This window comes from Zerene cesonia, chromosome 13 (assembly GCF_012273895.1).
Source record: "Zerene cesonia ecotype Mississippi chromosome 13, Zerene_cesonia_1.1, whole genome shotgun sequence".
In the NCBI taxonomy this organism is placed as follows: domain Eukaryota; kingdom Metazoa; phylum Arthropoda; class Insecta; order Lepidoptera; family Pieridae; genus Zerene; species Zerene cesonia.
This window is the reverse complement of record NC_052114.1, coordinates 1,423,938-1,450,720: the sequence shown is the minus strand read 5'-3', so window position 1 is coordinate 1,450,720 and position 26,783 is coordinate 1,423,938. Positions and strand designations below refer to the sequence as shown.

The 26,783-nt window shown below is 32.5% G+C and overlaps 2 protein-coding genes across 2 annotated transcripts; both read left to right on the top strand.

Annotated features, from left to right (window-relative positions):
• The first annotated feature begins 2,174 nt into the window (after window positions 1–2,174).
• On the top strand, window positions 2,175–8,269 carry LOC119831221 (elongation of very long chain fatty acids protein 7-like). Its single transcript, XM_038354512.1, has 6 exons — window positions 2,175–2,235; window positions 3,158–3,348; window positions 5,541–5,678; window positions 6,040–6,145; window positions 6,857–6,993; window positions 8,006–8,269. The coding sequence occupies exons 1-6, from the start codon at window positions 2,175–2,177 to the stop codon at window positions 8,267–8,269; spliced, it is 897 nt and encodes a 298-aa protein (XP_038210440.1).
• A 9,509-nt stretch (window positions 8,270–17,778) lies between these two features.
• On the top strand, window positions 17,779–24,881 carry LOC119831220 (elongation of very long chain fatty acids protein 4-like). Its single transcript, XM_038354511.1, has 6 exons — window positions 17,779–17,797; window positions 18,335–18,525; window positions 18,931–19,065; window positions 21,921–22,026; window positions 22,450–22,586; window positions 24,609–24,881. Exons 1-6 carry the CDS (start codon window positions 17,779–17,781, stop codon window positions 24,879–24,881), a joined length of 861 nt encoding a protein of 286 aa, XP_038210439.1.
• Window positions 24,882–26,783: the final 1,902 nt, after the last annotated feature.

Sequence of the window (26,783 nt, the reverse complement as noted above, 5' to 3'; positions counted from 1 at the left end):
AATTCGTAATATCAGTTTTGATTCACTCTCTGATCCTGTCACTGGTTCTACAAAGCTAAAGCCTGAAGATAGCTACATCTATGTCCACTAAATAATAATCTCCCCAAAAAAGAAAGGCAAGAAACATTTTTCAGTTTGTAACGCTCTTACTCAGTGTTGGCTATTTTTTATGACATTTTTTATACTTATGGATTATATTTATGGATAGAGTTTTATTTCTGCAATCACCAACTTTTCGCCTGAATCTTAACCTTTCATTATTTTTTGCACACTTCGAATTCTCTTGGACCGTTTTTAGCAAATTACACATTATACCTTCCCTAAAATCAACATAAAACTAATAATCCATCCAAGTGACTGGATAATTTTGAAATGAAGTCTTTAATGTGCATTGTTGTAGAAAACAACATTTATTAAAATTACTGAAAGCACCACAAAAATGAATAAAGTATTCGTGACTTACTTAAATATATGTTTTAGCCCAATTTTTTAAATAAAATGGCACTTTTATTGACAAAGATTGAGATTATGATGTTATATACTATGTGAACTATGAGTATGCCTAGGAACTGTTTTTCGACAATAGAAAAAATTGATTTTATATAGTGGTTTCGTGATTCTAAAAGTTGTATGCGGTTTATATGATCCTGCCTGTATGATAACATTACTATTATACGTAGATAAAGCATTAAAAAACTTTACGTAGTGTATAATTTTTTAACGTCTGACCTCTTTAATTGTAAATAAAAAAATGCTAATTAAGTTTATTATTTGCTTATTTAAACAAATTGTGTAAAATAATGTATAAAGTTATAAATGTCCGTTCAATTGTTCATAAATCGTAACATATAACGTTAACCCTATATTGTGATTCGAGTTTAAACAAAAATACTTTATACGTATAATAGTTTTTGCGAAATATGTAAACGTTATTTCAATAATTACAAGAAATCCTACTAATATTATAAATGTAAAAGTTTGTAAGGATATGTGTGTGTGTTTGTTGCTCTTTCACGCAAAAACTACTGAACCGATTGCAATGAAATTTGGTATGTAGATAGTTGAACAACTCGAATAACATATAGGCAATTTTTGTCCCGATATTCTTACGGGATACGGACATATGCGGGTGAAACCGCGGGGCGTAGCTAGTAGTTTATGTTTGAGGAGCTAACGCCTGTTTAACTAGGGAAAAATGTAACGAAAATTGGGTATTAACTGTATCATAGATAACAGAGTAGAGTAATTGATAGTACTTTACTAGACAGTTATCCTTATATTACCGCCAAATTATAAAAAAAAACCTTTTAAACTTATTATGTTATTCTAATATCAAAGCTATAAATATATCGCAAAGTTTCATGAAAATCCGTTCGGTAGTTTTTGCATGAAAGAGAGAAACACACACACATCCTTACAAACTTTCGCATATATAATATTAGTAGGAAGTAGGATGTATACTGTGAATTCAAGTTTATAACGCGTATTAACTAGGAAAAACTTTTTGTAACAAAAAATGGGTAAGAACGTTAACATATATTCAAATTTCAAATTAGTTACAGTCAAACAAATATAATTTAGCGAAAGCAATAATTTTTATTTCCCTCCGATTTTATTCAATTGATATTCATAGCAGGAAAGGGTTAATGATTTTCTGATTTACAATGCAAAATCAAAGTTTTCAGTTTTAAGTATTCAAATATTATGTTTACTGATTATTTTAAATACATTTGTCGTAAGCATCGTTCGTGGATGTCTGCTGTTGATTTATTTTATTAAAAAACGTTTACAACGCACACGCATTACATATTTTTTTAAAGAAAATATTAAAGTGAGTATTGAATAAATTTGAACGATTGTTGTCATCTCTGTCTTTGATCTTTACTTTGAATACTTTGAGATAAGACTTTTTGGTAAATTTGAACAAAACATTATATTGCATTTTATAAAGCTATCAGTTTTAGATTTAGTAACGAATAATTTTTTTTAAAAAGGACTCGATTTTAAATAGCTTTTAATGTACCTGGTTTCGATTTTTCGGTTTTTCCTGTTTTTTTTTTTTGTGATCTCATTGCTATTTTATCTGTATTATGTAAGAAGTTTTAAAACTGTCCGCTGTAAGCTTGATTGGCGCCAAATATAATATTTTATAAAATGACGATGACATTGCAGAAATGGCTACTCTCCTGAAAATGATGTGGAATGGATACAATATTGTGTTTGACGAACTAACAGGTAATTTTCTTTATTTTTATGTAATAATAATATTAGCGGGTAACTGAGCTGGTGGTTCGCCTGATGGTAAACGATCACCTCTGCCCATGAACATTTGCAGAGGTAGGCCTGTTGAAAAAAAGTTGCCCACTTTTATAGAGTAAAGGATAAGGAAAGGATTGACTATGTGAATAGAGAAATGAACTGGGAACCGTAGGAAAAGATGACAGTCTCCGGTACACCCACTGACCCACTGAGTTATATGTTTCTATTTCACGTTATTCTATGGAGTTTTCTTTTTCTATGGGGTTATGTTAGGTTCGGTGTACGCTGGCCAAATAATATGTGCTCCATAATAATAATATACTTATATTACATGAAGAAAATTCGTATTTTTTATACCCGGCCCGTTTCCTTTTCCTCACCCATCCCAGTCCATTCCTTCTTTCCAGTCGTTAATCCTTTCCTTTTCCCTTCCCCATAAAAGCGGGCAGCGCATTCACAGAGGTACTTACTACCTTTGCGAAAATTTATGGGCGGTGGTGATCGCTTACCATCAGGCGAACCACCAGCTCAGCTGCCCGCTATGACATAAAAAAAAAAAAAAAAACTTGTAACCTTCTTCTTCTTTCTTTTTTTCTTGATGCTGTCTAAGCTAAAATTATTAAAACAATCATAAAAAATTAGGTCAAAAAGTAGTATGTGATAGTTACATTGTTTCGTGCAATGAGCAGGGTAGCTCAAGCCAGTCACCTCAGAACATTTCTTTTATCCTGTTGCCACTCCTTTCCTTCATCAATGTATTAATTGCCAAAGCTAATTTTGATTTTCTTTATAGCTTTTTTATAAAACTTTATACTATATTCTTATACACAATGGTGATAATGATCAACACGATCGTTTTCCAATCCTCTTAATGATATTCCATAATGCTAAATTTCAGATCCACGGACTAAATCGTGGTTCTTGGTGGCGAAACCTTACCAGGGCTTGTCCATACTTGGCCTATATTTACTTTTTGTATTGAAAATCGGACCAAACTGGATGAAGAATAGACCGCCATACAATGTTGATAAATTGATGATCGTACACAATTTGATACAAGTTTTGGCGTGCAGTTACGTATTTATAGAGGTATGACTATTTTTATGTTAGCGTGGGTTGCTGAGCTAGAGAATAAGCTGATGCTAGGTGACCATCACTGGCCATGAAGTCTATTTGCAGAAGTAAATATATCTGTGTTGCCAGCGTGTTTGGATAATGGGTATAGAGAAAAGATTGCAGGCGGCAAAGAAGGAGAAATTAATGAACTGAAAACTGTAGTTAGAAAAAAATATTTTTTCCACATTCTAAATTTTAACTCTAGGGCACGTTTAGATTTCGATGCTTCTTTCTCAACTTGGTTTATATTTCCATTGCGGGTAGGATAAATAACCAGCTTGTACCCCATTAGTTGGTATTTTCATTAGAAAAGAACAGATTTGGCTCAACACTGGCCTATAGTGTTGGTGAATTTCGTTTAGAATTGAGGACTACTTTTACCAAAAGTATAAATGGGGAAAAGTACGGAAACTCCATAGAAATGTTCGATAACGCACACACACACACACACACACACACACACACACACACACACAGATAAACATGCTCTTTGACGAGAGACCAAAGCAGCTGTCGCAGAAATGTTACGTGTGAGTAGTGAGTGAAGTGTCAACATAAATAAGCTCTATAAAAACAACAGAAATCATTTCTTTCATCAACTTTAATTTGTAAAGTATATTTTTAATTTCGATTGCCTACTTAAAAAAATAAATAAAAATAACAACCATATTCCGTAGATTATACCGAAGGCTATAAAATCCTCAATAGTAGTAACATACAAGATTAAGAAAAAAATATATATAGACTATACTTTTTGGTAAAACGTGAGGTTTTGGTGAGAAATCCGAAATTTCAAAACATGACATTTTTAGCACTTTATTTCTGGTGTGTGCTGTAAACCCCAAAAATTCAACGAAAATTCTGCTTTGTTAGAATTTCTTATTATTCGATCACAACATAATGCCTATTTTAACCGGACTTTACATGAAGCAAATTTATGTAATTTTGTTGCATCGTTTAAAAAAAGAGGGAAGTTTTGCCAATATTTAAGCTAGCATAATTTTTATATATTCACAAGGCGTATACTAGTCAATGATTAGTCTTAAGATTCTGTGTATACTATGGGACTGACTACTAAGTCAATATTGTCTACAGTATTGACTCAAAGTCCCTAAATAAAATAGATTAAAAAAAATGCTATAATAAAAACTTATTGACGTAAAACAGAATACTATTGAATATTGCTTTTCATATCCGTCATTTAAATTCAACAGAACGTCGTTACAAAGTATAATGTATCAGAAGTTAATGTCCTGTTTGAATAACAATTGTTTGAAGAGTTGTGGGTTCATCATTGGGTGTTATTTTATTTATATACTAGCTTTTAGCCGCGGTAAAAGCAAACGTTAAATTCGTATAAGTTTAATAGACGTTATGATACACATAAACTATCCCGTTAAATCACTCTATCTATTAAAAAAAGGCCATCAAAATCAGTTATGAAGTTTTAAAGATCTTAGTATACATAGTATACATAGTGACAGACACGGGAAGCGACTTTGCTTTATACTACGGAGTGATAATGCGCATATATGCACTTTCTTTAAATATTTTTTTTTTGAGTTTATACTATTAACACGACGAGTTTTAGTTTCAATTTTTTTCCGTAGAAAAACAAAAATTTCAACACTGATTTATAAATATTTATTTTTCTCATTCAGACTCGACTTTAAACTTCGACTTTAACACACTTTAAATGGGCTGAATATAATATTCAAACTTTGCACATTTATCAAGGATCGCCGACAATACAATTATTTCATGGTTTATCTTATTATACGGATTAGGATCGCCTGGATTAAATAATGTCCTTACATGCCCATCATGTGAACAGTATGAGCCCAAGTGAGAAAATTTTGTAGATTCTAACGTTAAAGCGAGTCTTTTATTTAAATATAAGTAAGATTATTTATTATTATACATACAGTTTACCTTCTTGCAGTTCTGAAACTAATCACAACGAGAGTAACATACACATACATTCATCCTCACAAATTTTCGTATTTATAATATTTGTAGGATAGGACTAGTAAGATAGGATGAAGCAATAAATAAATATAACAAAACTTTGGTGTCTAATCTCTTTCGGGCTGTTTTTATTGTTCCTTATTTGAAAAACACTGGAATTAAGAAAATATTAAATTTTGTGATCATCTTGTTTACAGACAATCGTGTATGCGTGGGGCTGGAACTACAGATGGTTCTGCGAGCCCATAGACTTTACTGATAACCCGCACGCAATGAAGGTCGCAGGCTTCGTGTATCACTATTATATGCTGAAATATTTAGATCTGATTGATACGGTATTGTATACTTTATTGATTTTCTGTTTTTTCATACAAAGTTATAGCAAACGTCTTTTTATGAATCTTCTAAGTACACTAAGAGATGAAAGCGATGAAAGCACGAGATAGAGTTCATAATATATTTGCGTTTATGTTTTCTGGAACCCACAAAGAAACGGGTTTCGACGAGATCGAGTTGTGGAAATTTTAATTGTATTGATGTGGTTCGTTAGTTGTGAAATTCGATAATAGATGGCGCTGATGTTAAAAAATTCTGAAATTATTATAATTATCTGAAGATTTCTTTCTGAAATATACTCATTGTAAATATTTTATTTTATATTAAGACATCTAAATATTTAAATTGCAATGATTTCAGATATTCTTCGTGTTAAGGAAAAAGGAAAATCAAATTTCATTCCTTCATGTTTACCATCACACCGGTATGGTTGCACTGATATGGGGAGCTTCTACTTATTTGCCAGGTATCAAACAAATTAGATAAATCTACCCTCATTAAAAGATAAAACAAAAAAAAACGTAATATGTAGCGGACGTTGGCATATTTTGGTGCACGGTGTAACTTGAATAAGTTTATGTTTACATTATTCATGTATAATGTGTCTGTGTTATGTAATGAATATGGATAAAAAAGAAAAAAATTAAATAAAAAGCATTGTTGACTGTTTCACACACATTGAACACAGCATTTGTTACATCAAAATTAGTTCACAATAGGTGCTGCGTAAATGTAAGGCTTTTTAATTCACAAAATATTGCATTGTTAAGTAACAACGCAGTTTCACTGGTCGTTGATGATTTTCTTAATGGATAAGTAGGTGATCAGCCCTCTGTGTACTGCCAGACCGCGGGGTTTTTATGAGTACCACCACCACCACTCGCTCAATCGGAGCGGTCACTAAAATTCCATACATACAGCTATTTACATAATTATATTATACTAGCCGCTACTCCCAGCTCTGCCCAGATATCAAGATTCTCACTGCCTTTTATACCCAAGGGAGCATTAATCGGAACAAAAAGTAACTAATAACCCAAGTTAGCACACACCCGGTCTGTATTCCAAATTTCATCAAAATCCGTTCAGTAGTTTCAACGCGATTAACGGACAAGCATCCAAGCAAACAAAATTTCACATTTATAATATTAGTGTGATATCCTAATGTCTGTTTCAGGCGGCCACGGTACACTGATTGGCATGATCAACTCCTTCGTACACATAGTTATGTACAGCTACTATTTATTGACTGTCGCCGTGCCCAGCGTGAAGAACTCCTTGTGGTGGAAGAAACATATCACCCAGCTACAAATTGTAAGCTACATGATATGACCACACTTTTTTAGTACTATCAAATCTGTAGTTTGTTCTAATAGCATTTTCTAGTAAAAAGTATCAAACTAGTATTCAATAATAGTCTTTTCTACACCTATAAAAGGTTACAGATTTATATTCGACGTTCATTTCTAGGACACAACACGACAAATTCGTCTAGAGCGTGTGCGCAAGTGTAGATAAATACCTTTTGTAGTGTACACGTGTAGTAATTACCGATTGAAATATGAAAATTTTGTCCGCGGTTCCGCACATATACATACAAACCTTGGTCTTGAATCACTCCTTCTATTAAAAAAAAAAAACTACCAAAATATGTTTCATATTGTTAAGATCTAAGTATACAGACTCACAGACGGTGGAACGCGGCTTAGCTTTATGCTATGTAGTGATAGAGACCTGGTTTTTGTTCAGTGTACGTCGACTCAAGAATGAGTTATTTTAAGAGAACTCCATATTTTACCAATTGGGTTAATGTAGATAATAGAGGGTATTGATGAGAACTTATTTCTTTTCTATTAATTTAAAAAAACTTAACAAAATCATCATCAGCTCACATATCATTTGGATTCCACTGCAGAGTCAGATCTTCTAAGAGGGTTCAGGCAATACTTACCACTAACACGTTGGTCAAGTGCAGCTTGGCATATGTCGTCGGACTTTTATTGTTTGAGTCGTGGTGATGTGAATAATGTGAAGGCAAATTTAGAAATCAATTTATTTCTGATACGCTTTTTCAGTGTAAGACCCCAGCTTTTGGTTTAAAAACAAGGTCTAATTTACCATCTAGATAGGTCTTACCTTACCACTGAGTCGCCACGGCTTCATTACAATGCATAATGGAGTAATTAAATATTTACTTCGGCCTAATTATCCAACGTTTTGTGCGTAGTTATTTATTATTATTTATGTGTACAACAAAGCATGAAAACGCAATAGCTGACTCAAATATTTTAATGCATATTTATACGTTTACCTTAATATTTTACAGCTACAACTGACCTGGTGCTGCGTCCACATGGCTGCCTTAGTCTTCAAGCCCGACTGTAGCTACCCCAGATGGGTTGCCCTAGTATTTCTCCCTAATGATCTGTTCATGCTCACACTTTTCGTCGACTTTTATATAAAAACATACATCAAAAAGCCAAAAGCAAAGGTTGAACAAGCTGAAATGAAAACTGGTGAGACAAAAATGCAAACATTCGAAGATTCGATAGCGCGACAACGGTCTGGACAAAGTGAGACGAAATTATGATTTTGATACACTTTTCATAATAATAATATTAGCTTTAGTATAAATATCGTTTATTAGTTGTATCTATATGTAATGTAATTTCGTTTCTAAGGAAGTTGAATTAAGAGCTATTATTACATAGTAGGGTATTTGATTCAATTATTTTTTTATAAACTAAGTTTATGATAAACAAAAGTAAACTACAAAAAAAAAAATCTTATCCGAAAGGGAAGCACGGAGTAACTATAAATTGTATAATTGAATGAGTATTCTGTTACTTCGCAGAATGAAAAACTTTTTAACGGATTTGAAACGCGATTTAATTCAAAACGCTCGCTGTAAAGTGTTCGAAACGTCGGGTTAAGAATATAATGAATAAATGGCGTTCAACTTCCGTTAAAAAGTTTTTAATTTCTAAATGTATAATACTCGCGCAGAATCATACACAAGAAAATACTAATAAATATCTATCTAAATCTAGGTTCAAGATACAATGAGTAAGATATTATGAGTCAAATACCTTATTTCGTTATACTAGTCAGATTTCAGAGAAAACCAGATAAATAACGATTTTATAATGTAACCGTTTTTTTTAACATCGAGGTCTATTATGTATTTTAATCAGTCGAAACAGAGATTACAATACCAATGTTAATATGAAAAATAAATCAAATAAGCATATTCATCATAATATTGTATGCTACATACTACGTTATTAGCAGTTAATACAATATCATTCTGAAAATTTTAATAAGAAGCTTGATGATCAACTCGTGAAGCAAACAATGTAAGCAAGAAATCATCTTTAATTATTTTAAAGTGCTTCAAGATTTTTACTAATTTCCAGTAGTCTGATTAATTTGAAACTTTGCATACCTATCAAGCACCGATGACAATGCAATACTTTAATAATAGTCTCCCATTATCTTTAATGGATTTGCCAGGATTAATAAATTATTTTATGAATCCTTTGTGCGAGAAGGAGTAAAAAAATTAATTGATAAATTATATTTATTTCTAAGAGAGTTCTACAGTAGACGCGCCGAGGGTCTTTAACAACGTTAAACTAAGATTTTCCATTAACTAACTACGCTTTTGCTCTGAATTGAATCATTGTGTTAATAACTTAAATTTTATTACAATTTTGTTTTGAGGTGATCCATTATGATCGAATGTTTCATCTGCAACTACAATTATAAAAAATTATTTGTCATCAATAATTATTTTCTAGTTTTTAGTTCAATTTGCAATAAAAGCGTGTTTTTTTTAAACTATAATTTATTTTGGACTTAATATGATCTAGTCTCATTTATTTTATCGTAAATGATGTGCATTAAAAATTGAGTAGCGTATTTCTGGTATTTTATATTCTACCAACAAAGACATTTGTATTGGAGTCTTATCTCAAAGGTATAATGAATTTATGGTGAATTTATTTTCAACGTGTGCTATTTTTAAAATAGTTCTTCTTAAGACAATTTCTTTGAGTATATCCAGTGTTTGTAGTGAGCAAATTGAAATAATGATGAAATACTCATTTTAGCTTTTTTCGTTTTATTTGATATATCCCTTTATTAATATGTTTTCCTCCTTCAAGTCGTTAATTTCTTATTATTTGGTTTAACGTCGGAAACTTTTACCATTTAACATAGCTATAATTGTAGTTAACATATTATTCATAGTATTTATCTATCTGTTTGTAGATAATACATAGCTATAAAGTTAGATTCTAATTGTAGGTTTAATTTATATATTTTTCAAAAAAATGCATTTTGAAAATAAAGGAATTATGTAACGAAATACAAGTGTTTTTATTTATTTACCCTCAGCTGAACTGTGACAACTTTGATTAGTAATTTTAAACTGGTTAAAGAAAATTTGAAATTATTCATGGAATAGATATGGAAATATACCAAGTTCTACAAACAAACCCACAAATGATATTATTGCTTCTTTTGAAAATAATTGAGCCACGGCACTCAAGAAAATAAGTGTATATTGTGCAGTTAACTATTTTTGAAATAGAACGATAATCAAAGTGTTCTATTAGACCATGAGGAAGTCTTAGAAATTGTGTAATAATGACGCATCTCCACGGTAATAACACCAATATTATTAGAGATTTTATCAACGTAAAGTCTTTAAACTTTGATCTTTGTAAATTGAAGCATAAACAAAATAAACAACTACATAATTTACATTCTTCTCGAGCAAAATCCATTTGTTGTTCTTGTGAAGATCTCAGCTGCATCAAATACTTCGTGCCTGGCCCATGGCAAAAAGTAGAGGTATGCATAGCGTAAACTTTGCTCATTACTAAATGTCAGTCTATATTTTCTCTCGATAATAAAAAAATAAATATTTATATATTGAAAAGTGAGGCCAAGTTCAATAGGCAGGCAGCTTTATCCATTAACCTTTACACACAAATTTTTAGCCGAATCCTTTTCCCCACACCTCCACACATTTTTAGTTCAGCATTATTTCCGTTGTCAATCTTTTCTTATCCTTCTACTCCCCAAAAGCTGGCAATGCAGTTGTAGGGGCCTATCCTATAAAAATTTTACAAAACACATATTATATTTTTAATTAATCGTGCGTCCGTCCTCATCCAATTTTCTCATTGTTTTATTTTTTCAAATATTGTAAAGTTACAATATTCAATAAAGAATCGAACTAAAGGTGTTGAATTATCATTGAATACTTCAAGTGCTGTCTGTTAAATATGCTGAAAGCTATAAAAAGTTTTGCCCGGAATGTAAAGTTTACACTGAAGCGATGTTGACGGAACCCTTCATTTCAGAGATAAGTTAGTGGCTTTGAACAACGCAGCGTCATTGATAGTGAGTCTTTAAGTACAGATGTATTGTGTAAAATCATGATAATGTATAGTACAAAAAACCAATCCTACTATCGTACTAATATTATAAATGCGAAAGTTTTTAAGGATGTGTTTGTTGCTCTTTCACGCAAAAACTGCTGAACCTATTGCAATGAAATTTCGTAAGTAGACAACTGGAATATCATATAGGTAACTTTTTATCCCGATATTCTTACGGGATACGAACTTACGCGGGTGAAACCGCGAGGCGCAACTAGTTAAATTTATGTAACAGATTTGCCAGAAATTATTTTTCTATTCTTTAAAATAATTCTCAGTTATTAAAGCATTTACTACGTTATTTAACAAAAAAATTAAATTTTACAATTACGTTTTCTGGATTTAGTAGACATATTTAATTGTTGTTTTGTATGTAAAATAGACATGTTAATAAGTATACATTCTTTATATTATTGTCGTATGGTATGTTATATAGATAGATACACGTATAACATATATGTCATTAATATTAGAGTGTCACTGAACTCAATGAAAACGCATAAAATAAAGTCGTGTTAGTTACGGCACGTATGACTCAAAATTAACTGAACTGATTTTAATAGTTTATGGTTTGTTGGATTTGTGTCCAGATTGTTTACTTTATTAACAGGTAAATATTTGAAAAACAGCTGTTATTAAATCGAAAGTCAATTTTCACATGAAAATCATTTGTTATATAAAACTATAACAAATGATTTAATATTTCCTCTTAAAGTAAGTTAAAATACAAACATAAACCAGTTATTTATTACAAACAAACACTCTGATTATTTTTATTAGCATAGATTTTGTTTGTTCATATATTATAAATAGTAGGTAAGCTTTACTCATGCATTTGTTGAATATTCATTCTTTCGTTGAAGGCTTATGAACCGGGAAGCTCAAAGAAACATTGATCTCATACTAATCAAGTTCTTTGCAGTAACAGAGGATCATTCTCAATATGATGTGTATCAAAAATACTCCATGTAAATCATTCGCTATGGAGCATATTTGTCCTTGCTCATATAGTGTGAAATTAACTTACTGTGTTTGTCTGTCTGGCTGTTCTTTACGCTTTTCGCCTAAATTGTATCGATTTGTATAAAATTCGGTATAGACATAGTTTGTTACCTTTCGGAACAGAGGTGATATTACCTCTATAAACAGAGGTAATTATAGAGGTAATATTACCTCTGTTCTAAATTTCAGACAGGTATACAGTTACTCTCGCATTATTAAAACGTGTATGGATTATATCTGAACGTTATTTCGGAATAATGCTCTTAACGTGTTCTGCCTCGTGTATCTATAAATTATGTATTTATTCTTTTATAGGCGAAATTCTCACGATTTTTGACGTATATAACTGAAAATATGTATAATGTATTATAATTTCCATAAATATTAACGATTTTAATGAATCGACGTATCGACGATCGTAATAGAGAGTGTTTTTGAGCCATTTATAAAAAAAATATTTTACAATCTATCCTTGGGCCTCCATACATACATCTTTAATTTCTATGACTTAATAAAAATCGATCAACTCACAGTGAGACTTTTTCCATATTATGAAAATTAATTGTACAGAGAGAAATCGGCGAAATGACGTGGCATCCAAGCCTGCCTCGTGAGAAATTTTTGTCTACTCTTTATATTTCTCAAATAGCATTTGTTTAACAACAAACTTGAATCAACAACACGTGCTGCCAAGCTGATTGAGCATGTTGTATCATCATTTATATATGGGCAACTAATTTCATATTAATTTATTAGTTGATTTCATCGTTTACGTAAATTTAATGCAGTAAGAGGTCGAAATCACACCCGTTTTTGGTCTTGAACCTTCGTGTTGTGTACCTTGTTTCTTGAAATTAACGTTTTTCTACTGTATTTTAAATCTACAAGTTGATAAGTCGCTGGCATTGTGTATTGTGGAGTTGATGATTGAGGAACCTTATTTTTTTATATTACAGTCAGCAATGGAGCTGGTGGGACGCCTGATGGTAAGCACTTCCACCGCCCATGAACACTTGGAGAGGCATAAGGTCCTTTGCGGACCCTAGGCCTCCACAAATGGATTACCGACTTTTTGGGAAGGGTTTAAGAAAGGATTGGCGATAGGAATAATGGAAAGGATTGGGAAGGGTATGGAAAAGGATTAAAAAAAAAGTTTTCAGAGTCGTTGATGCACTGGGTGGCTATGTGGTTGAAACTGTTGAAATGACTAATGAAACCGATCCACCATAGTAATACCTAGTATTATTTTATCTGTGGAAATACCAACTGACAGTGTTTTAGCTTCATACAAATGGTTGAAACGTGAGTTATAGCGCGCTTGGATCTCGGGATGTGCTGGGCTTCCAACGGTCGCGAATGTGCTGTTCGTGGTCAGCCCATTACACTATAATTCTGCGTCATAACATGGCGTCAGGTTATCGCTCTGACGTGTGTAAAGAACGCGTTCTATCTGACAAAGCTATTAGCGCTTAGTACAACACAATTTGGCCTCATAGCGCGGCTTCAGGTTAGCGCCCTGATGCATCTTAAGAAAGCGTTCTATCTTACATAGCAATTAGCTAGTAGTACAATACAATTTGACGTCATAACGTGGCGTCAGGTTAGCGCTCTGATGTGCGTTAAGAACGCGTTCTATCTGACATAGCTATTAGCGCGTAAGTACAACACAATTCGGCGTCCTAACGTGGCTTCAGGTTAGCGCCCTGATGCGATTTTAGAAAGCGTTATATCTTACATAGCCATTAGCTCGTACTACTCCTACAACACAATTTACCATCATAGGACGCATTCTTAGCGTTCTGACGTGCGCTAAGAATACGTCCTATCCGACAAGCCCTAAAAATACCAAGTACGAGTGGTCTCGTATTTCGTTAATTTTCGCGATCATTACAATACCGTTACCAGGGTATATTGTGTAGTATACAGATGTTTGAACTCAATTTTTATCGCTTATCATACATATTCTCATAATACAGCCATATATTATGTAAGTTTCATACTTTTGCTGAGTTTGTAGTCGCGGGGTGACATACTTGTAAGGTTAACACATTAAACATTAACGCGATTAAATTAAATTATTTATTTCAATTCGTCAGTTTTATTTCTATATTGCAAACCATATTTTTTAATTCAATCACAACAGAGCTCAATGTATAGGGAAAAAAGACTATATCAAAAAGGTAGCAGCCCTATTGCTTTAATGGTGAGTAGGTAAATATTTTAGAAAATGCTTAGTTGCTGCGATTGCCATTCGCTGTTTACCAGACAGGCTGTCGCCGAACTTATTAGATATATTTTAATCATCAAGTCGCAGGTGATGGAGCGCATCATCTACATTAAACAAAATTAATTTAAAGCGCAATGCAACACACATTTCTATAAAAATACCTACATATTCGCATTTGTATGAAAAAACTATGTAGCATAAGTCAATATAAAATAAAATATCCTAATTAGAATTGAAGCAAGTCAGCGACCTTTTCCGTTTAAAGTTTTCATACTAAACATAACATTAAGAGAACGACAGTAATTTGAATTCGTCTGCATACACAAAATAAACTCAATGAGTCAGTAGAAAAAAATATTACCAATGGCCGAGTGAATGTATTCAATAAATGTAAATTATATGTAGACCGGAGCGATAAGTGGAAGAGTTTGTTATTTTTTGTTTAGTACTGCAGCATTAGGCAATAGGGAAGGTCTGTTTTTAATTAGAAAAATTGATTATCAGAATGGTAGCGCTGATTAGAAAGCTGTTTGTTGGTTATAATTTTTTGTTTGACGAATTGGCGGGTAAGTGATTTGATTATTTCATTAACTTACACGTATGTTTTAGCAATTTTCATAATCTGGTTTTCTGTCATACATATATTATATATGTTGTATAAATTCATTAAAAACAAATTCATTACTATATAACTAACGCTATATTATTTCATCATAGCAACTTTGTCCATACTTGCTTATTTAATTATATAGCTATTTATAAATACACTGTTTAATGAAGCCTATTATGTAATTATGTTCTAGGATAAATTAAAAACATTGAAATAAATGATTACAATCATTGAATCAAATGTCTATCTATATTATATCTTAGAGCCGGGGGCTTATAACGTTAAACAATATTTTTAGCGCATTGTTTACTGGCCTCTGTAGGCTTGATTTAGTAGGTGAACATTATCTTCTGCAAAGTACTAAAACACGTAATAATGTAAATTTTGTTGGCGACTTTTCACTTTTATAGAAGCATCCCGTAGGAATATCGGGATAAAATGATTGCCTATATGTTATTCCAGTTGTCCAGCTATCTACGTACCAAATTTCATTGCAATGGGTTCAGTAGTTTTGCGTGAAAGAGCAACAAACGCACACATCCTTACAAACTTTCGCACTTATAATATTAGTAGGAGAATAATCAGAGGAAATTCACATGACAATGAGATCTTTCACTTCGGAAAGACAACGTCCTTGTCACTCTTTTGCTACCTATCTTTCGCCTGACATAACAAACTATATCACAAACTTTAAATAAACAAAATACAAATAGCACGCATATATATTACATACTAAGAATTTTCTAAAATATTCTTCTCTTTACTATAAATATGAAACAATTAAAATTAGCTACATATTATTGGTTAGATTTAGAAATTTGAACGTCCAGTTAAAATACGTAGAACACTCAAATAAAACGCACAATATGTACATACTAACTTTTCGCTTGCGTGTTTGCTTCTCCAACTAGCCGCTAGCTGCATTAAACTTTAAATGTTATATCATTTTTATAGAATAATCTCATTTTAATCTATAAACCAATTGACGAATACTGGAAAATTAATTAAGTATTCACATTTTAATGACTAGCGAACTTTTTATTGATGTATTCGATTTTTAAACGACAATGTTACTTCTATTGTCAGGGGACTTCGTTATTTGTGTTAATTAGTTTTCATTTGTAATTATGAAGTTAACCTTCTATAGCTACCCTCTTGAGTATTGATTACTCAAGAGGGTAGCTATAGAAGGTTACACGTACACCGACTTATACTCAAGAATAGGTGAAAGACATTGTTATGACACAAGGACAGTAATAAAATTGAAAGTAAAAAAATATTAATTTATGGGATAAGTCCGCTTCTGCAGTAGAATTCCTCATTGTAGAAACTGCTTTACGAACCGGTGGTAAATGCTAAAACTGTTTTATGACGATTCAAATAAGAATTCTAATTGAATAATAAATTTGAATTCGAATTTCATTATATGTTGTATAATTCATAATAAAATAATTCAAACGATACTTACATTAAAATACAGTTCAGTCAACTTTGTCCATAGTTTAAATCAATAGTTTTCTATGTAATATTATTTCATACGTTACTAACTGACTCGACAGACGTTGTCTGGTTTATGCGCGAACTGTCAAACGCTTGAAGGTTAAGGAAGAAGAAGGTTAGGAAAGCCTTTAAGTTTCCTTAGGTTTTTGTGATCAAGCACTGAATACCCTCACTCACAATCATCTCACAAAATAGCTCTGTTGCGAGGCGATACAAGACAAACAAACAACCGCACACACAAATTATTAGTAAGGGTTAGGATAAGAAATAATGTGAGTTTATAACCATAAACGGTCAGCAATTATGCATTATTTATTATTACGAAATATATTAATTTCTGTTTGCTTAGCGATATTATGCAAATATACTAAATCAGTCCAATAAGCATGAATAGTAAAAATTTCAATTATACATTCATATTTCGTATTGTTAATTAGAAATCCATCAATAGAAAAATTATAACAATGGATTTTGGAAATTTCTCGGCCTGATTGACCTTTCATACTAATGATATTACAATAATTTATTACCACGATTATTTAAAACGGGAAATATTCATATGAACTTATTAAGAATTCTTCCGACGTTGCTGTTATGGTATCCGAGCCTGAAATACATTTAATCACCAATTCCTTCCAGGTTGATAATAAAATATATATAGTATACTGCCTCTGACGGTCCCTATGACGGTCAGATGCAGTCCCCTGGGTTTAGCAGTGGTTATTTTTTATGTGTTAGTTAGCAAAGGAGCTAGTGGATTATACCGATGGTTAGCGGCCAGCAACGCTCATAAACATTCGCAGAGGTTATACGCCTGGCTATTTATTTATTCTTTATTGCACATTTACAAAACATAAAACTAAAATAAACTTAACAAAAGCAACTTAAAACTAGTATACAAATGGCGGCCTTATGGCTAAAAGCCATCTCTATCAGGCCGTTATATAGGCTTATGAATGGCAAGGAAAATTATATAGACCTCAATCTTTTTCACTCACTCACCAATACCAATATGTTGATAGGTACTATATTTAACTCTATTGCTAAAATATGACGTTTCAAAAACATGGTAACATCTGATAGCTTTCTCGTTCCTGCACATTTAACTAAGAAAACGATGTACAGCCGACTATTAATTGTAATCTGCAGATTTAGAATTGAGATATTTTAACCGGCAAGTTATCAATATGTCGCCCATAAAGCTCGAGTAACTAGTTAAAAGTGGTCGAATGGAAATTGACCTAACTAACTACGTACTACTGCTATAATAACTATATACAAATATACGTATGTAAAATTTATAAATCGCCATGGTTAAGTCGAAAAGACGTGGGTTCGAATCGCGTATCAGGATCATTTAGTTTTTTTTTTTTTTTTTTTTTTTTTATGTCATAGCGGGCAACTGAGCTGGTGGTTCGCCTGATGGTAAGCGATCACCACCGCCCATGAACATTCGCAAAGGTAGGGCCTCTGTGAATTCGCAGCCCGCTTTTTTGGGGTAAGGGAAAAGGAATGGATTAACGACAGGAAAGAAGGAATGGACTGGGACGGGTGAGGAAAAAGAAACGGGCCTCCGGCTCCCCCACTCACCGTACGAAACACAGTGGCATGCCACTATTTCACGCCGGTTTTCTGTGGGGGTGTGGTACTTCCCCGGTGCGAGCTGGCCCAATTCGTGCCGAAGCGTGCTCGACTCCCACATTAAAAAATAGTTCTAGTCTTTTAAATTAATCAAATAGACTGTTTTTCATCCTAGTTCAAATTGAGCGAAGCCGAGGCTACTTCTTTAAAATACCCTTCAAAATATATAGGAATGATATAAAAGTGCAAAACCAATTAAAATATATTATAAAATATGTGTTTCAGATTCCAGAACGAAAGAATGGCCACTTCTAGCGAAACCCTACCTCGGAATCACAATGCTAACCTTGTACCTGTTGTTTGTTTTTAAATGGGGTCCGCAGTGGATGAAAAATAGAAAGCCCTTCAATTTAGAGCGGACCCTTATCATATATAACGCAATTCAAGTCATCGTTTGTGCGTATCTCTTCATCGCCGTAAGTATTTTGTCTTAATAAGATTAAATTTAATTCAATTTTTTATAGCATACAGAGTTCCTTAAAATGTCTGTGTACATCCCTAGCTTTGTTTTATCCCTACATTCATTTATATACCGTTTAATATAATTGATTTTACGTGTACAGGGTGTCCTGTATGTGTTCTATGCCAAATGAAACCTACGTGGTGTAGTTACATATCTAGCTTTGCGCAGCTTTTTTAAATTTACATTCAATTCATGTCCTCACTAGGTTTTTTTTAAATTGAACTTGGCATGTTGTATTAATTTTACAAATTCTTAACCTCATTATATAACTGTTTGCTGGAACGCAGTTAGCTGTATCAGCTAGTAGAAAAGTAACAAGATGAGGCGATTTTTAAAATCTTACTTGATACCATTTCAGTCGCTACGAATCTGGTTATTTCAATACAAATGGATATGTGAACCGGTCGACCATAGTAATTCAGAAGACGCTTTGGCGATGGCTAAATTGGTGTACTACTACTTCCTGCTGAAGATAATTGATCTTATGGACACGGTAAGAATTTTGTATGGTTAACTAGAAAAGTTTTTGACGCTGTATGGGCTTAAGTTTGGAATTATAAATAGGCGCGTAGGTCCGTATTCCGTAGGAATATCGGGATAAAAGTAGCCTATATGTTATTCCAGTTGTCCAGCTGTATACGTACCAAATTTCATTGCAATCGGTTCTGTAGTTTTTGCGTGAAAGAGCAACAAACACACACACATCCTTATAAACTTTCGTATTTCGAATATTAGTAGGATGAAATTACCACAGAAATTTTTGTGATTGTGAACAGATAGGCTATTTGCGAATGATGTTCTCAAAAATGAAAGTGGTTCTCCAATGGGTTGTAATTTTTATATCTCGATAAATTTATGGCTTTAAATCGACTGACGTGGTGTTTATTGTATTTGACAGAAAATTGTTCTTCTTTTGTCCCATTATATGATCTGAAGTGGTATTTTACTGGGAAGTAGGTGGCATTTTTAGTAGAAACACATTTATATATCTGTGTACGCAAAAACAGTGGTCTGAATCTAGGCTACTATACAAACAAACTATAGATGAATTTATAGAATGAATTTTTCAGGTTTATTCGAAATACCGCAATTTAAATATTTTAGTTTAAGATTGTTTTCCAAACTGCTTCAGTGATTTTTCTTTACTTTTTCTTAACTGACTAAATTATTTTAATTTGTTTTTATTAGCTTCACCTGTTATTTCGTCCGATTTAATTCAAACTTTATATGAAACATGTAACTAAACTTTATTTAGTATCACCTGGTATTTTCTTGTGTTTGATTTTACGTATCCATCTATCTAGTATCTATTGAGTATCAACCTGTATTAAATAATTTTTTACGTCTACTCTGTAGAAAGTAAGACAATTAACTTGATTTTAAGGGTGTTTTTAGGGATTATAGAGTAGTATAAAAATGTCATTTGTAAAATATCAACAGAAGATTAGTAAAGAAATGTTTGAAATGATTGTTTCATACTTTACGTAAAAAAATAGTTTTAACCCAGAATTGAAAAACAATTATTAATTTATAAACAAAAGTATTTATAAATTAATAATTGTATAAAATTTTGCATGTTAATGATCAAATCCATTCAAATCAAAAATATCAAATCCATTTGAAAACATTTGACAGTATTAGTTATCTAAAAATAAATTAAAAAAATCTTTTTATTTTGAACTCGACCATTTTCTATAATGAATATTTAAACTTTACTGTATTCGAGGCCGAGCAACATGTAATTACGCATCAGAAGTTCATTAGTCTTGTGCATGATTTGTTTATAAATTAAAAATATACGTCTTTTTTTACTAGCTTACACACGCATCTTTGCCTGCTCTAAACTAACTTTTTCCTATTTTTACAACATATTTTATTCTTGCTTAATGTACGTCTATTATTATATAGTGCTAACTGTTCGCCCCGGTTTCACTCGTGGTACATATATAGCCTATGCCAGTGTAATTGCAGATTTCTAATGGTGAAATGAATGAATGAAATGGTGAAGAGAATGTTTGAATTGGTCATAATAAAGTAATGTAGTCTAAAGCATTTTCCTATCAATTACCTATTCAATACAGAAAGAACTAAACTTTAACCATCCAACGTATGTAGGCTTGTATTATTCTCAATAAATTTCAAAAAAGAAGCAGATCCTCGATTCGGTTGTATTTTTTTTTCTTTTTTTACATCAGAACTTTTGACTAGGTGAACCGACCTAGGTGATTTTTATTTGACAGTTGCCTCCCTTAAGTTCGGACGATACGAAGCTGGTTTATTTTTTGTAAAAAATAGTTATTCTATCTAACCAAATCAGTAAAATTGTTACAAAAACATATACCTCGCCCTTAGTCATAGAAATCTTACATTATCAAGCGCAAAAATAAACGTTTTAAATTTTTCACACACCTTCAAAATTTGAATTGGACGCAAAAAAGTTTTCAACCATGTTCTTAGTAGTTTAGACATACAGTTTATGTTTCATTTAATAACTGTGCATAGTAGAAAAAATAGTGAAGATTTTCTTATACCATTTATACATGTGCCCATGATTTGTAATTACTTGGAAATAAAGATTTGTATACACGCGCATACATTGTTTGGTAATTGAGGTCGAAATGATTTAACCCACGGTTTTATACGTAGAAAAATGTTTAAAGTTAAGCTTTATTTAATATGGTACTGGAAATAATCGGGAAATTTTGAGTGAACCTGTATGAATATGTGAAATGAGATTTCATTACGTTTATTTATTGTAATTTAACTTAAATATCTGATCGATATAAATGCATAAAAGGTAACATTTGAAAGCCACTCTTTACTAAAAAGCATAGACGTTATTATATTATTTTTGTATCCCGGGTTAATCGGGGCGAAGTTAGAATATGGAGGGAGTTATAAAACGACTTCGAAAAAGGATAAGGTTTCTAATTTGAATGCATTATTATTGCATTATTTGTAGTTAGTTACTTCGATGCTTGTCAAAGTTCTAAATCTGAAAACTCTGGGGATACCGATATTGATTGATAAGCCGGTGCCTTCCGTGTGGTTGCATTGAAATTTGGTCCGATTCTGACAATTTTAAGCAACTTAGTTTTTTTAATAATGATATCATGGTTTCATTTATTGACCCTAAGTCTCTGACAGGCAATAAGATCAACTAGATTACCCATAAATAAGTTTAAACGTTTCAATCATATGTTTTCTATAATAGAACATGTACTTAGCGCGCGTCAGAGTGCTAGCCTGACGCCGCGCTATGACGCGAATGACGCCTTGTGTGTGCTTGCTGCTGATGCTAAGTATGCAGTCTATCTGACATAGGCTTTTATCTTCAAATGTTTTCAGATATTTTTCGTGCTACGGAAAAAGTTTAATCAAGTGTCGTTCCTTCACGTCTATCATCACACTGGTATGGTGGCGTTGACATGGGGTTGTGCTACTTATTATCCAGGTGAGTTCCTAGATACCTACTGCGGTCGGGTTTTATAAATATGAGGTCTAAGGCCGGACGGCTGAGTAATTTATTTTTTATTTTAAACGGAAGATTTTTAATACCGGTGTAGGTTAACAACGTCATATTCGATGTTGTTGCGTTAGCTCCAAGAAAGTCCCTTACGTACTGAATGAATTAATAACATAATTTTTTAGATTTCTTTTTTAAAAGCATTGTTATTTTATGAAATTTCTTACTATTGTGGGAACAGACACACTTTATGTATGATAATAACTCACTATCACTACTCAAGAGATTATTGACAGACAGACAAACAAACAGAGTCAAAATTGTGTAGCATGGATATTAAAGTATGTGATATCATAAAAAAACACCTCCATTTCACAGGCTAGTTTCACATGCTATAAACATTATTTCTAGGTGGCCATGGGACTATGGTGGGCGTGATCAATACATTCGTCCACATTGTCATGTATTCGTACTATCTACTGACGGTAGCGTATCCCAGCGTTAAGAACTCCCTGTGGTGGAAGAAGTATATAACGCAGCTGCAAATCGTAAGTACATGTTTATTACCTTTGAAAATTGCACAAAAATTTGCTAAGAAAAAAAAAAACATTTAAACTCAAGCTCAAACTCAAAATCATACTCAAACTCAAACTTAACCTTAGTAACAATCTCATACTCAAACTCAAAATTAAGTTCAACATCAAACTCAAACTCAGACTCAAACTCACATTCAAACTCAAACTCAAACTCATACCCAAACTATTAATTATTCAATGTCTTCTTATAGAATCGTCATAACATAGATTTAATATTCACCACTCCTTCGGAATACAGTTTCTACTGAGAGGAGCCGGTAAAACTGGCAATAATTTCTTTCATAGTCGTTAATGTTATTAAAATTAACATGGACATTTTTAATCGTAAGGAGAATACCCTTGAAAAATGAGAAAGACACATTAAATAAGCTTATTATTATATGATTTAAATATAGTTTTAATCATCATTCTACTTTGTTATAAGCGAGCGATTTAAAAAATTAAACATTGATGCTCCTTCAATTGTCTTCGTATTTTAAGATCACAATAGCCACATCTGCTCTTCTTCATACTATATTTCCATAAATCGTTTACAATGTAGTTTCCACGTGTTTATATTTATGCAACATAATAATCAATTCATTATCATTAACATATAATTGTGTCCTAAAAAAGTGCAGTTTGTTTAATTAAGATAATCAACATCCATTTCTAAACACACAGCAAAAAAATAATATCAATTCTCACAGCGTTTCTTCTCTTCCTTAACATAGTATTGAGAAAATACTTAATACGCTCATTTTAGAATTAGAAACGTATGGACAAGTTTCGATTAATTTTTTCTAAAAGGTACAGCGTAAATTAAGGTTGTTATGAAAAGAACCGTAAATCACGTGCAATAAATACGATATTTTAATGAATTTTATTACGATTTATTGGCTTCGATTTATTTCTTTTTAATTAAAATAATTATTCATATCTTAAAAGAGCGATACACACCCATTTAGACACACAGACACATCAAACTCCACAAACGTCAAACACCCTGTCGTTTTTGCATTCTTTAAACTGTCTTCAAAGATAAGGCTGAGCAAAAGTTGTGATGAAAATTCGCGTTGGTGGCTTTCCTTTGACCCTTGCTTTTTGGAAACATATCGCCACAGTATAATGTAACTCTCCTTTGACCTTTTGGAGCAAGTAGTTAAGGACACACATACTTGAAATATTCATAAGTTATACAGTATAAATTTCCATTTTAAATATTTTGAGTTAATTATTTTTTTTATTTCAGAGCGTACCAATGTGAAGTAACCGTTAAGTTATAAAAAATTCAATGATATATATTATGCTAAACACGAACGATCATTTATTTACATTAAAACTTACAACCTCATTCAGTTTCTCTAATCAAAATGGTAAAACAATATACCGGCCACAAACGCTCCACCGGCGGCCACCGACGTAGACCCAGAGTAACATGTCCATATTTCATATATAAAAAGTCCAGGAAACCCGATGGCTCTTATACCAGAGACAAAGAACGTTTAGTTCAATCAAAAATTCTTTAAACCACTTAACTGTCTTGTAACGTTCACTGAAAGACATTTTCAAACATCACATAATATTTATAACTCACATTTCATAAATTTTCTCATAACATCAACTTTAATAAACTACTTCGTTGAATTAAAGATTTAATCTAGGATTATATTCAAAACGTATGTAAAAAATTAAAATTAGTTCAGAAAACCTACTAAAGTACCTATTTATGAATTTAGGCATGGAAAATGTAAAAGATATTTACATTGTTCATGTTCAATAATTATTAATGTTGTTACTTTAGAACCATAGGATAGTTCACTTGTTTATATAACTGATATCACTTTTCTAATGGAGTTTCTTCTCCAGCTCTTCTCCGTAGATAGCTTTCCAAACCAAGTAAACTTTATAATGTATTCACACGATTCAAATACGCTCCCTTAAGAAATCTACTTCAATGTATAAATGCTTAAGTATGGTTTTGATTACTTTCAGATCCAGTTCTTCCACAACGTCGTCCACATGGGCGTCATCATATTTATACCCAGCTGCGGTTTCCCGAGATGGACTGCCGCTATATTCTTGCCTCAGAATATGTTCATGCTAATCCTATTCCTGGACTTTTATATTAAGTCGTACGTCAGAAAACCAAAAGCTAAAAAGGAAGAAGACACTGGTGTGGTCGTGAACAAAACTGAAAATAATGAAATTCAGCAGCTTGTAAGAGAACGTTATGTAGAGGACGCGATGTCTGGAGTGCGATCGTAGCGTAATTAGTGTAGTAATTAATATCCTTTGTCGTGTATAACTAATACACGAGTTGTCTTCTCAAGAACGTTGCCCCAGGTCGCGATGGTACAAAGACCATTGCTTATCATACGTACGATATCTCAATGTTGCCTCTACTCAATTACGAGTTTTATGCATATAACACTGTATTTTCTTGTGTTTGATTTTACGCGAGCTTTATACATTTAGAAATTAAAAACTTTTTAACGGATTTTAAACGCGATTTATTCATTATATTATTAACCCGACGTTTCGAACACTTTACGGCGAGCGTGGTCACGGGGAGACTGAGATTAATATCTCATATATATGTCTTGAATGTAATGAATAAATCGCGTTTAAAATCTTAATTTCTAAAAGCATATAACACTGTTTTCCTATTAAGACGAAAACAACGTTACATGCAGATCTATTCCCCGAGCCACTAACAGATTTCACTACCAATTTTGTTACGAATTATTAACTTATACAATGTTTAAGAAGTGTGTAAGCATGTTGACCATAACAATAATAAGCTGCGCATGATATGTTGCCCCTTTGTCGCATTTTTACAGCGATTTATTAGGGGTCCCATACAGTGAGAGGGCGAGTCACCGCCTGCCAACAATTTTTTACTTCCATTAAGTAGAAAGGTAGGTGCCATAGTTCCTCTCAGACCAGTTTTTTGTTTTTTTTAATTGTTTTTTAGATCAGCCGTGGACTGCCAAGGGCTGTATCTCTATATAGTGCAGCCATGGGCAGGCGGCGGCTGATGTAACACTACACATTAAAGATCTCAAAAAGGCCTCTGCGTTTTGAATCTGTGTCCCCACGTAAGCCTTCCAAATGACCGGGTGCTTTCCTTCTGGAGGTACCCGAGTATCATGGAAATGAGAAACATAAAAATAAACATTTATTTGTTTGAATTGTGGTAATACAGAGTTCACATTGGTCAACAATAATATAGTCCACAAAATCGGCATACAAATTTTATATTTCCAAGGACACTTTTATAATCTTATTATTTAATTGTATCTATTTATATTTAATCACATTTTCGTAATTAGATTAGAGAGAAATTGTATGTTACCATTAATAATAAATTCATTTTATGTCTAATTGTTTATCATCTAAAAAATTCATTTAGTAGAAGCATCTTTGCGTTAACCACATCTGCTGCAATCAAATTGGAAGCAAAAAAAAAGATCAGTGTTTTCCTTTGACTCAAAGATTTGTCACATTATAGTATCATCACTATCTAGAACAAAACAATATGTGTGAGTGTCATACAAGTAAGTGAAACAAAAATGTTAAAAAAGGTCTGTGTGTGCGATTCACACACGATAGAAGTGAAACTTCAGTAAATCGACAAAAGAATGAGATGAATGTATACTTATATAAAATATAAAATAGTATGTATGTTTCCGTCTTATTCTTTGCCTGTTTCATTCTACACATTTTTGGATTTGTGTCTCTTACCTGTCGTTTTTTCCGTTGCATCAGGCTTGAAATCACAACGATTCTAAAGAAGTTTCACTTCAAAACTTGTTCTGGTGACGTGCAAGAGTGTTTCTTTTATCAGACAAATTTACAAACGAAAAAAAGCGTAAAAGAAAATGTTTGCATACTATCAAGCTCAACATCGACAAGGCTTCAACGGATGTGCAAGTGACACTTATCTTAACCATTGTTAAAGTTATTATCCCGGAAGAAATGACGAAATTTACGTCTGGCTCGCAGGTCAATCCGTTCAATATTACGATCCTAGATCCCGTGAAAGTTTGTAAGGATGTGTGTGTGTGTTTGATGCTCTTTCACACAAAATCTAATGAACCGATTGCAATGAAATTTGGTGTGTAGACAGCTGGACAACTGGAATAACTTATAGGCAACTTTTTATCC